The sequence below is a fragment of the Sparus aurata genome, chromosome 11 (assembly GCF_900880675.1).
Source record: "Sparus aurata chromosome 11, fSpaAur1.1, whole genome shotgun sequence".
Taxonomy (NCBI): Eukaryota; Metazoa; Chordata; class Actinopteri; order Spariformes; family Sparidae; genus Sparus; species Sparus aurata.
Window position 1 is genome coordinate 21,218,747 of NC_044197.1, and position 13,691 is coordinate 21,232,437.

Sequence of the window (13,691 nt, forward strand, 5' to 3'; positions counted from 1 at the left end):
AAAATTGCTTGTGTAACGATGACAAACTAAGCGAGGAAGCACTAAAACACGCTGCCCTGCTGTGTGCTTAATGTGCAAATCCAGAAATCCTGCCAAAGAGACACTGCAGTGAGGAATGAACAGCTTCTTGCACTGCCGATTATTGTAAATACACACAATTTCTTCATCTGAGGAGGTGGCGGAGGATCCTGCCTTAAAAAGGCGATTACACACCACAGACCCACTGCAACCCAGACGGCCTTAATTAAATTTCACTATTAATAAATGAATGAATGGGGGAAAAAAATAACAATTTGTCAAGGCCTTCAAGTATTTCTATGTAGAAAAATGTGATGTGGGATCTGGTACCATGTTCCTCAAGAAGCAAAATGTTGGATCCCATCGTTAGCACTGGGATCGGTCCTCCTAAACCAGAAGGTTGTATTTAGATAAATGATAAAAACAGATTATTGATTATCAATGGGTTGAGCAAAAAGTCAAAATGTCTGTGTTGAGGTTTGTATTGAAGCCATCTGTGTAAGGGTTTGGTGTTTAAAATAAGAATATTATTGGAACCAAGAACACTTAAATTCAGACTTCAGTGTCTCACATACTAATACTACTACTAAATTCTCTCAACAGACAAACAATTATGTTTATTTCTCACTACAAGTACAAAAGAGGACTGACTACCTTTTGGTGGAGGTATGCACTCTACTACTGCCATTCTAGTTGTGGATGCATTAATGTGTGCATTACTTGAATGCTGAAGCTGGTAAAGGTGGAACTCACTTTCATTACCTTAACAATTGTGATGTATTAAATATTAAGCCACCCAGTTTATATAATCATTGGATTTATAGTTTTGTTTTGATAATGTATAAGTACCGTAAAAGGTACAAATAAAATGTACTTTACTTTACTGTATACTGACTGTCCTGGTTCTCATACATCCAGGTCTGGTGGATGGATCACTACAGCCATGAGACAGCTAGCTTAGCATAAAGTATGACAGGAGAAAAAAGGCTACCCTGTCTCTGTCCAAAGATGGAAAGACTGGATCAGCCAGTATCAGACATTCCTCTCTGGTTGGTTTATCAATAACTGAGAACTGAGTTTCCAGAAAGAGCGCATACAAAAACTTGTTTTTTTTTTTAATCAACACCACCCATCCCTCAATATTCCATGATAATCAGAAGGTGTCAGCAGATACTGAGAAAACTTTTTCATTGTCTTTTCAATTCCAGCCAGAAAACAACTTTTTGAATCCCTGGGCTACCGAACACACAAAACACAGACGAGCTGGCAACTAGCAACCCACTTTAATCCCTTTTGAAATCAGATTTTCTTGATGGAAATCATTTAGATACAAGAACACAGATGTGTTCCAACATCTCGGTTGTGATGGCAGAGAAAAAAGGTATGTGCGACATTTACAAATTTCATTCACAATACACAAGGCCTGCAGTACAAGTAGACAGTGTTAGGAAACTCAGTTCATCAGTACTTAATATCTCTGTAGCACCTCTGTGGCAAAAAAATGGCCACATCCAGGAAAAGAAAAGCTGTTTTTATGGGTACAAACTGAGTAAATCTGTCAAAAAATTAAAGGTATTCATGTTGGATCGGCCAAGTTTTTGAAATCAGTTCAGAAAATGAACATATAAAGTAAAACGGACAACAGTATTCATATACAATATTGATTTATACATATATTTTAAACCAAAAATGGTACAAAATATTTCCAGACTTTAGGGTTCCTACATATTTTCCAGACTTTCATCTTTTAAATTGACTTCAAAAGTGATAGTAAACAAAGGCATCCTCCAGTATAGTTGAAAAACTGTTAACGGGAGCAAATCTAACAATATAAAAGCAACAGATTTGAAGTGCCAATTATGACTGAAGAACATTCTGATGCAGCCTTCTGAGCTGTTCTGCACTTCCTTATCTGTGTAAAGACCGGGATGTTGGAACTGAATTTATTTCCACATGTAGGAACCCTGAGACAGTTTTTGGGTGAGAAAAGTGGAGCCACCAAAAAAATGACTGTATGACGTCAATACATAAAGATCTCATCTGTTAACTACTGTGACACATCTTCACAAAAAGTCAATGCATCCTGCAGACAAATCTACTAGTGTTTGCATTCAACAGGTTTTCTTCTATTACAAATAATTCTTTCAATATTTGACTAAGACATTTAAATACTGAGTTCCCCCTACAATACATTTTTACCCCATCCCCCTGTGTATCTCTTGCAATCTGACAATAAAACACCTCAGTGAAAATATCCTGCAGATGGACAGTGTGACACTTGAGTTCCACCAGTTCAAAGCCATGAGTGGCTTGATTGAAAAATAGATATTTTGTTGCTGGTTATTTGAGTCTAAAAAAAAGAAGTAAAGTCCACCAGGGCCTCAGTGCTGAGAGGCATGATCATAGTAATTAGCTTCCTATACAACAAAAAACAGGAGTGTGCCATTATTGGATTAATGCAACGAGGTATGGAGTTGATACCACCCAGACAAGTATTCATATTAAGATGGAAGAAGAAAAGCACAGCAGCTGACCAAAAACAGAAAAAAGCATAAAGACCTTAAAAAAAACCAACAACCAAATAATAATAATAATAATAATAACAACAATAATATTAGAAAAAAATAATGTGTCCTCTTTAGCTGCTGCTTCAGAGCAGGCTGAAGCACCACTGCAAATACATTAAAACTAAAAAAAATAAAAGTTACATGCATTAAAAGAGTGCTCGTGTGTCCGTGTTTTCTCCTGCTCCTGCCCTCAGAGCCAACAGAGGAAACGTTTGTGTCCATTAATACAGCACTCAGTAGAATCCACCTCCATTAGCTTACTTTCTATGGGCTCTGCCTCCACTGGCTGAGTAATAGCATGGTGGAGTTGATTTTTTAATACAGGGGACCGGGGCCACCGTCCTGAGGAAAATGTGAATTGAGGAGGGTCTCCATGTAGGAGACGTAGCCACTGCTCGGCATGTAGCCGTCAGCCATGTGCTGGGGGGGTGGGGGAGGGGACGGAACGGACAGGAGGGGGTCAGAGTTCAATGTCGACTGAAAAGGGGTCGACTGCGGAGTCAGCACCGGGTCCGAGGCTGGGGCCGACTCTGTTGGTGCGTCGGTGAGGGCAACACTGGTGTCCATTTGGGTCACAGTGTCCATCTGAATGCTGCTTGTTGGGGTGGGGACATCCTGTGGGGTCGTGGTGGGCTGGGACAGAGGTTGTGAGGTCGGCGGTGTACTAATACTGTGATTTTGTGCTGCTGATGCAGCTACCGGGGCTGTAGTTAGAGGGCAGGCGGGGTTACTGGTTGTCTCCATGGGGGTTTGGGTAGGCGGGGCTGAACCTGAGGGCAGGCAGCGGCGTTTGGCTGCTTGGGCTTCATCTGCTGAGGAAACCTCTTGTTGTGGTGCATTAATGGCCTGGAAAAAAAAAAAAGGTACAGACTCAAAGTCAGGACACATTTGCTTAATCAGGAGTTTCTTGCTCTGTCCAAAATCACTCCCTGTTTACGATACAGTGCAATAAATCTACGATCTACCATTTTAATTGAGTGTCCTAATTAGGAGAGTAAAAATACACTAACCACAAAATTAAAACCACTGACAGGTGAAGTGGATATTATTGATCATCTTGTTACAATGCAATGTTCTGCTTGGGTCCTGGCATTCATGTGGCTGCGACCCGACACAAACTACCCACCCAAACATTATTGCAAACCAAGTACACCGCCCTCGTGGCAATGGCACTCCCTGATGGCAGAGGCCCTCAATGTGCCTTGTGACATTCCAAGAACTGCCGAAGGAACAGTCTGAGGTGCGTGACAACAAGTTTAAAGTGTGGATGCGCCAGAGGCAAGTCTGATCCACGTTGGGGTCTTCAAGGATCAGACTTGGCTCTGACTTGTTGAGGCATTAATACAGGACCTCTGAAGGTGTCTGTCGGCGGATTGGATTTGGTGCAGTACATCCTATGGATGCTCAATTCAATTGGGGTCTGGGGAATTCGGAGGCAAGGTGGATGCCTTAAGCTCTTTCCTCGGCCCAATCCTGAGCAGCCATGTTGCCATGAGGGTTTGTAGTTGGTCTGCAACAGTGTTTAGGTGAGTGATTGTATCAAGTGGCATCCACATGGATGCCAGCACCAAATGTTTCCTAGAAGATCACTGCCTTACAATAAGATGATTAATGTTATATACTTTACCTGTCCGGGGTTTTAATGCTGTGGCTGCTCAGTGTATATCTAATATAGACCAAATCACGCTGACATTGCACTGACGACAGTCACTTCCAAGTGGACAAGTGGCAGTTGATTGGCATTATGGCCATTGTCAAAATAATGGTTTAAAATTATATTAAATTGCATTTTTTTTTAATTGCAACACAAAAAGGAAAAAGGAATATTCTATAAATACAAAATTGATGCCCAGTTAACTATGTGAGGACCGACTGTCTTCAAAATCTATTAGGATTTTAAAAATCATCACAGCTTTCCTCAGACAAATATTTCTGAAAAGCTGATCTAGTATTTCATAAATGTTTCAACACACTTTTTCTTCAAATCCCACAAAACTACATTTTATTAAAACCAAACAACCTACACATTGTGGCCCACACACAGGCCTTTATTCTCCGTGGGCTGCAAAACGTTGGCTGCTTGAACAAATTGTTTTTTTTATCTGCAACTACTTTGGTGTTGTTTTATTGAAATATACAAGCTTATCATTGGTCTGCCTTTTCTTATAATTCACCTCGGAATCCAATGCTAAAATCTACTCTGGAGCCCCGCCAGATAGCTGCCAGGCTGAGGTGTCTTCCCCTTTATTTATTATTACAAGAATGCTGAGGAGCCCATTGCTTTCTACTCTGCTCACACACCATACAGAGTTTCAGTAAATGTACTCACCAGTCTGGCTCGGACCCTCTTGGGCAGTTCCTGATCCAGTTGATGGATCTCTGAGGGTTTAAGCAGCAGCTGACTCTTGTCCTGAAACTCAACCTAGGCAGATATAATAGAAGTTTGGATTAATTAACATTTTCATAAACATTTCCATCTGGTTTGTCAAATATAATATCCAAATAAACACAACTCAGCAGGTAACTACATCCCTGGCAAAAGAAGACACAGCTGTGGTTAGTGAAGAAAACCGTGTGTTCTGTCAGAATGCCCTTGGCCATGACATTGTACCCCAAAGGTGCTCACGGACTGGATGGGAGCATCAACTAAGCATTTCAAAAAAATAAAAAACAAAATGAACATGGTCAGGGTTGTGGCCCTGACCCAGTGACCAGCTGGAGGCTTGTTTTGAATTCATTATAACAGCACTCCTCCTCTTTAACAGGACTCTCCCTCTCTTAGGACTCTCTCTCTCAGTGCTGCCGCTCTAGACGGGCATCACAGGGACATAAAGGGAGCACAGTAAAATACAGAAAGAGTTTAATAGCTTGTTCAGCAACTGATATTTAGGTTATGATGCAGCCTCTATAAACACAATCCCCATTCTGTGTGTGTATGTCAGAAAAAACATTTGCAGATAAGCTCACAAAACTAGCAAAATCTAAGATGAACAACTTCACTTAAACTTTACTGCCAATACATTCCTGTATCTGTGTATGCAAGTGTTTTTTTAAAGATGGCTTCCCCTGACACCAGAGCCAGAGAATCATCTTCTCCAATTCCGCATTTTCCACTTTGTAAGCACTATGGTGCATGCTGGGGAATTTATGGGGCAAATATGTAGTGATGCTAAATCTCTCCACTTTATGTTTTAATGCCACACTGTATCAAAATGTTCGCTCATAATCTACGAGGGCAGCAAAGCTTTTCATACATTGATAAATACTAGATCTGGGAACTAAACCAGAGGCTGGCAAGGCAATGAGATGGAGGACCCTATTACCAAACATTGTTCAACCACTTCCAGATCATTCGGAAGAGGAGCATCAGATGATATATGCAAGTTATGCTATTGCCACAGAGTATTAACAAATGACTTTCTAACTTTTAATCACAGAGTTCAGAAGGTTTGGCCTGAACTGATTGAGGCTGCCATCTTATATTTGGGTTTTTCCTCACCTGGTAGAACTGCAGGGTGTGCTGTCTGACAAAGGAAGCGTTGAGGAGCTGACCTTCAGGCATGCTGACCATGATCAACTCTCCCACGTCAGGAGGGCCGCTATGTAGACAGTCATGACTCTGAAGGAGGAGGGGGGAGAAGAGTAAAAGGATTTAGACAAAGAGGACGAACTCCTGATTTACATGGATTATTACTTGAAATTGAGCTTCTCACAGACAAAATGTTATTATTATTAAGTCCCTGATTGTCCCTGATGATGAAGTTTGACTGAGGAATTAAAAAAAACAACAAAAAAAAAACAAGCCACTTTAAAGCGGTTTCCTTGGCTGCAGATGATTCAATTTAAGTTATGTGTGTTGCTCACATATAGCAGTGAGTTATTAAAGGTTATTTGAAGTTACAATAAGTCATGTTACATTTTCATGTGGAAAGATGCTTACAGGAACAAAGCATATGGTAGTTGCTTAGATATTTCCTCCTAGGTTAAGAAAGGGAATTAAATTCGTTTTCTCTATAAATTACACGCAGCTGTCAGTGTCTACACTGTAAAAACACTCACTAATATGTTTTCTGGGTGCACATTGTCACAATACGACCCGTCGTCAAAGTTGACCTCGTAGAATGTCTGCGTTGCCATGCCGACGATGGTACAGTGGTAGTACCAACTATCAATGTTGCGACCAATCACCCTCTGGTCCAGGGTCAGACCCGGTGGAGCTTTGGGCGCTTTCCGAGGCTGGAGGGAGAGAAATTCGGCCAGAGAATTTGGGTTTAAGCCAACAAAAAATAAAAAAGAAGAAAGCAATCTTTCTAGAGTAAATCCCAAAAGACACTTACCATTTAAAACAACACAACACGTATTTACAACACATGACTTGCAGCATAAAATAAATTGAATTCTGAATTGTTAAAAATCTATTTTCATTTAAAGTTATACTTTAACCAATGCTCCTGTCACTGGAGCAAATAGCATGACATATTATCGTAGCAAAACTAAGAGCTGTAGATAAAAACTTGACAGGAGACAAACTCCCCAGCGGACACAGAATTTAGATTTTAGCTTCTGAAATAAACATATGTTTTTAAGAGAGCTCTGATTGAGCTCAGGAATTATCAGGAGGACAGCCACTTTACTCCTTTCACTGTACAGTACCAAGATCCTGATTGACCTTACCTTTGGAGGGACCCGTTTATGCTTGTGGCAAGTGACGGTCACCACATACGGCCAGTCAGCTGGCGTCATGACGACTCCAGCGATTTGGGCGCAGGTGACGTGGAAAGAGGTGGCACATTTCTCAGATGAGCACTGGATGCAGGCACCGCGGTTCTGATTTGCATTCTTGCTGTGGCAGAATACACACTTCTAAAAATAAAACAGAAAATGAAGAGTTTGATTAAGGTTGGAGAAGAATTCACCTCGACCTTGAGCAGGGATTTATTTCTTGCATTCTCTTTCATAAACATTCAAGGATCATGGGAACTGTACTATGGCATTGCCAGTGAACATAAACTTCTTATGATATTCAAAACTTTTTCCCTCTTTCTGTTTATTCCTGCATGCTTCATGGAGTCTTGCATCACTTGTTCAACTTCTACTCTTTCGCAATCATACACGAATTTGCCATCCTCCCTTGGAGCATTTTCCTTTTCAAATCCCTTCATTCCTTTCCCACATCCTGAGTGTGAAATTACCAACAGCCAACAAAATATTTGCCCCTGGCCAGGAACCTAGTCTACTCTCCACCAAGACCCTTCTACATCCAACACTCCAAACCCCCAACCTTTATTTTTCATTTTCAGTTCACTTTGAATCCTTCAACCCTTTATCTACCCCCCTTTGTCTTAACACTTTCATTCCTCATCCCTCATTTGTCCCTTGACCCTCGGGAAAGGACAAGGAAAGATTAACAGCATGTGCAGGAATTTGGCTTGTCATACTGAGTCACCTTCTATATACACTGGTGTAGGTGTGTTTCAGAAACATTATTTCCCTTCAATATCCTGATAAGAACATTTATCTATCAAGATATCACCTGCCAGAAAATACATTCAATAAGAGAAAAGTCGAATTATAAATGTTCAACCCATGACAACAAGTTTCGATCGAACAGAAACCTATTACTCCAACAGCTTTGACAGGCGTCTCATCTTATGTCACTGCTGTCTTTCTATGAACTGGTTTTATTGTGATGATCTATCATCACACACTATGTCTTTCCAATCCCTCATCCTTCCCTCTTCATCTTCCTCCTCCTTTTGACAAATCACACTGTGAGCAGCTGTTGTGCAGCTCATGGCCGATCAATAAAAAATAAAAATTCTTTATTAAAGTGCCAATACTTCATTTTTGTACTGGTGCAGAAAGAAAGGTACAACGGCTCTCAACAGAGCAGTGCTGTGTGATATTTCATGGGCTGGTATGGTTTATAGTTTTCTCCTGGCATGTCAACCTAAAAAAGAAACACTGCATGGCTGCACTGAATCCATCCTCTTATGTATAGTGCAGACTCCAAAATTGGAGAAGCAGTTAAAAAATTATAAAAATCATTTGTGTGTTGTTCCAATGCAACAGGAGAATTTACCTGGAATGACAGGTGAAAAATTGTTTTAAAAAGTGTTGATGATGATTTTTTAAGCAGCTTGTTTTTCCTGGCTTGAGGCTGTTTTCTCACAAGAAAATAAATCCAGGTACCTGTAGGTGCAAGATGCAACACCACTATTGGGAGAGCTACATCTTGTGAGGATTCACTCTGCGTTACTGTGCCTGAGAAATTCTGACACAACGAAGACAAAAAAAGCTTCTATGAAATCTCTCCGTCCCTGAAAACCAAATGTTCAAAGATGGAGGAAAAACACAGACTGCTGAACACGGTGCAATATTAACTGGTTTCAAGGGTGCGTGTTCACATTTGATCAGCGCAGTCATCCGAATCATTAGACCGCAGAGTTTCTTCTCATCGCCTTTTAAGAAGACATGGAGGAAAGCTGCTTTGAAAGTCACCCAGCAAATGTCACCCAGCTTCTGTTTGATAGATTATTCAGAGGAGGAGAGGAGGGAGGTGACATTATTTGTAGATTTGTGATAATGCACCAGCAAGCACTGCAGCTGCCTGTGAAGTGGAATCAGGTGAATGGAGGGGGTGTGGAGACTGGGGAGGAGAACTGGAGGGCAGGACATGTGTTCAAAGACACGGCAGTATTGAGGAAATTGCCTCCTCCCCTTGGGATCAATTCAGTTCATTTGGCTCAGAAATGACAGCTAATTATTCAGTCGTTCCCCTCAGCACATATGTGTTACCCCATGTCCTCCACAGCCCACAAAAACATGATCTGTCCATTCACCATGGAAGGAGGACAATGGAGAGAGTACCAGATATAGTGAGTAGGAACAAGGATGGGAATGAAGAACCCATTCCAGTTAACAACCGTTACGAAATTGTCTGATCATTTGGAATCGTATGTCTTTGAGCTTATCAATTCCTTTCATGGATGCTGGTGTGGTTTTCTGGCGGTTTCACACTGCAATATAATCAAGTCAAACTCGTGTCTCTGCTGCTGGAAACTTTCAAAAAAAGGAGTCATAGAGGAGAGGTAGAAATGGTCCATAGCCAAGAACAGTACTCGTTGAAATACCTGTAAAATGATCACTTGCAAACACCAGTGATGTGCTGAAACATCTTTCTTTGACACATGCGCTTAAATTCCAGGAATGCTGTGTATTTGACACTAGTTACTAGTTAGACACCAGTAGTTACAGTTCCACTGTTTCCCAACTAGGCAGCAAGTTTGTTCCAAAGGGTGAATATCTTGTGTTTTATGCAGCACAAATATTCTCTCAGTTCATCCAATCAATCGAGAACCGGTTCAGAATGAAAACTGGTTCCAAATAACTCAGTGGTTAAACAACAGAGCTGTTGCCCACCTGAGTCACAAGCAAGACCTGTTTTCTACTCTGTTTCTACACTGTGTTCACACTTAGAGAAAATAAAACTGCTTTGTTGATGCTCCGTCTCACTACACTGTAGTTACTAACCAGATTTTTGCGTGATTCTGGAACGGCACTGACGTCCACTGGCTCCCTCTCGATGGTGTTGACGAAACGAGCTTCTGCCACAGCAATGGCACAGATGACATGGACCCACCTGGTTACAAAGGGAGACACACTCCATAAAAACTTAAGTCTTCAAAAATGCAACAGGCTGCTATTGTCAACTTATGTGTAATTGTTTCAGTTTTTTCCAAAGATGTTCTGACACAGTTATTTCCTTACTGATACCAATTCTGATACCTGGACTTTGGGTATTGGCCATTGATACCAGTGTGGGTTTAAAAAATAAATAAGAAGAGGAAGAAGATGTTAAATGCTTTGTAGCTGACATGTTGGTAGCTTTGTCCGACTCAAGTGAAATCAACTTCTTCTTCGGGGCTCTAAAAACAGTAGTTGCCAGGGGCAGCACAGTGCAACTTCCTGTACTGGCTTTGAGAGCAATTGATTTCCACTGTGTAACATTGAGCAGAGCTTAGGGAGTTCACGGGTAAGTAGCAGGGTCCCTATGACATGATGGTTCTAAATTACATGGTATCGGAGCAGTGCATAGACTAACGTACTCACCAATACCAGTACATAGATTTTCGACAGTAAAGGCCGGACATCCGATACGGGTACCAAAAAAACTCTAGTTATTTCTTAACAAACTCTGTTCCAACAGCAATTTACAGAACTTGATTGAATTTGTTAAAAGTTATGTGAATATTTCGTAACCTGTGTGTGTTGTGGTTTACTTCTCTTTGAATTTGATAACAGTGTTGCTTAATGTTTGTCCTTTTAGCTACTTAGTTTTATTACAAATATTTTTAAGAATCAAAATCTCCAAACTGAACTAGATACTAAATAAAATATTTTTTTATTGAATATTCTACTAAAATTTAATTGACAATTTTTTACAATTATTTGGCAAAGACATTTTAATATGGCCTCTGATGTTTTGTTACTTCTAACAGTCATAACAAATTTGGCACACATGAAAAACTGCCACCTTACAACCAAAGCACATGCACAAACCTTTTGTCTGTGGTAGTCTTCAAAGCTCCTCCCCGCAAGTTACAGAGACAACATTCCTGAAAAAGAGAAAGCAAATGAGGATGAAGTTTAGGCAGCAAGGGACAGGTCAAACACAGATCTTCTGAGCTCTCATACCATGGATTGGTATTGTAATAGCTGTTGGGAAACTTAGTCAACTAATCTTTATAGTATTTTTAAGTATTTTGTACTTGGAGCTATTTCTCTTTGAGAATATCAAAGAGAATATCAAACTGCTTTTCTAGACTTGGACTGGAGCCCTAAATTATTGCTTTTTTAAAACTTACCACTGTCCAGGCTCCTGCCACACACCGGGAGCACATCCAAGGTTCAGTGATGGACTCTGGCTTCACACCATAGCAACCTATAAGAGAGGAAAGATAAATAGCTCCAATATATTTCCTTTAACATTTTTTGCATTGAATGTTTCCAAAGCACCATCTGGATGCAGAACAGTAATTATGATCAGTAACTATGGGCTCCATGGCAACTCAAACTCTAGCATTAATTAAATATCTATTAAAATACTTGGGTACTTTTCTACAAACCACTTGATAAAACCAGCCACTTTGGTAACATTATGAATAGACCTCCGCCCGATCTTCTCATCACCATCTCTAATCAGAACTCCTAAACCAGAAGGACTGAATGTTTATGCAAAACCTTAAAAGGTCTGAATAATTTCTAAATTAATGTCCAATCCAAAACAATGAGGAGCAAAAGGATCGAGCGCAGAGCTGCTGTTTTTGACAGAAGTTCTTTCTGCTTCATGTCCTCTTATCAATTGCAGCACTGCTTCTCCAGCTGAGCCCAGTTCATCCCTGGATGACTAATGAACTGGCCTTCCAGCTTTAGGGATAATAAGAACCCAGGAGGGTTGGTGTGTGTGTGTGTGTGTGTGTGTGTGTGTTACTGACATGTGCACATGTCCTTGCTGTTAAGTATCTTGGTGCAGCATGACACACATGATAAATCAACAAGCAGACATATCAGTGTAACTGTTAAACTACACTACCAGGCAAAAGTTTGGTCACACCTTCTCATTTAATGGTTTTTCTTTATTTTCATGACTATTTACGCTGTAGATTCTCACTGAAGGCATCAAAACTATGAATGAACACATATGGAGTTATGTAGTAAACAAAAAAGTGTGAAATAACTCTAAATATGTTTCATATTTAAGACTCCTCTAAGTAGCCACTCTTTGCTTTGCTGACAGCGCTGCAAACCCTTGGCCTTCTCTGAATGAGCTTCATGATGTAGTCACCTGGTTTTCACTTTACAGGTGTGCCTTGTCAGGGTTCATTTGTGGAATTTCTTTCTTTCTTAATGGGGTTGGGACCATTAGTTGTGTAAAGCTAAGCTCAGCTAAGTAAAGAGAAACGACAGTCCATCATTACTTTAAGAACTGTAGGTCAGTCAGTCTTGAAAAAAAACCTGGAATGTGTCCCCAAGTGCAGTCACAAAAACCATCAAGCACTACGAGGACACTGGCTCACATGAGGACCGCCCCAGGAAAGGAAGACCAAAAGTCACCTCTGCTGCTGAGGATAAGTTCATCCAAGTCAAGTTAACAGCATCTCAGATTAGAGCCCAGATGAATGCCACACAGAGTTCTAGTAGCAGACACATCTCTACATCAACTGTAAAGAGGAGACTGCGCTAATCAGGCCTGTATGGTCAAATAGCGGCTAAAAAAACACTACTAAGGAAAAGCTACAAGCAGAAGAGATTTGTTTGGGCCGAGAAACACAAGGAATGGAGATGATGACCAGTGGAAATATGTGCTTTGGTCTAATGAGTCCAAATTTGAGCTTTGCTCATGACACTGTTGGGGATTTATTCACAATTGAAGGCACACTGAACCAGCATGGCTACCACAGCATCCTGCAGCGACATGCCATGCCATCCCATCTGGTTTATGTTTAGTTCGACCATCATTTATTTTTCAACAGGACAATGACCCCAACACACACCTCTGAGCTGTGTAAGGGCTATTTGACCAAGAAGGAGAGTGATGGAGTGCTGCGCCAGATGACCTGGCCTCCATAGTCACCTGACATAAACCCAATCAAGATGGTTTGGGATGAGATGGACCGCAGAGTGAAGGCAAAAGGGCCAACAAGTGCTCAGCATCTCTGGGAATTCCTTCAAGACTGTTTGAAAACCATTTCAGGTGACTACCTCATGAATCTCATCGAGAGAATGCCAAGAGTGTGCAAAGCAGTAATCAAAGCAAAGGCTGGCTATTTTGAAGAATCTAAAACATAAAATGTCTTTTGAGTTATTTTACACTTTTTTGTTTACTACATAATTCCATATGTGTTCATTCATAGTTTTGATGCCTTCAGTGAGAATCTATAATGTAAATAGTCATGAAAATAAAGAAAAACCATTAAATGAGAAGGTGTGTCCAAACTTTTGACTGGTAGTGTATTTTTTCACATATGCCACAAAATTAGCATTTCTTTCTATTATCTGTACCATGACTGTTGTTAACATGTGGCAATGAGAATTAGAGTCAAG

The 13,691-nt window shown here is 40.6% G+C and overlaps 1 protein-coding gene across 1 annotated transcript in view; it reads right to left on the bottom strand.

Moving 5' to 3' along the window:
- Positions 1–1,282: 1,282 nt before the first annotated feature.
- Positions 1,283–13,691, bottom strand: part of LOC115591422 (lysine-specific demethylase 4B) — a 46,862-nt gene continuing 34,453 nt past the window's right edge. Inside the window, 8 exon segments of the mRNA XM_075488186.1 lie at positions 1,283–3,431; positions 4,915–5,007; positions 6,085–6,204; positions 6,645–6,821; positions 7,260–7,448; positions 10,119–10,227; positions 11,148–11,203; positions 11,453–11,529. Coding sequence (XP_075344301.1) covers positions 2,901–3,431; positions 4,915–5,007; positions 6,085–6,204; positions 6,645–6,821; positions 7,260–7,448; positions 10,119–10,227; positions 11,148–11,203; positions 11,453–11,529 — 1,352 coding nt within the window. The 3' untranslated portion in view covers positions 1,283–2,900.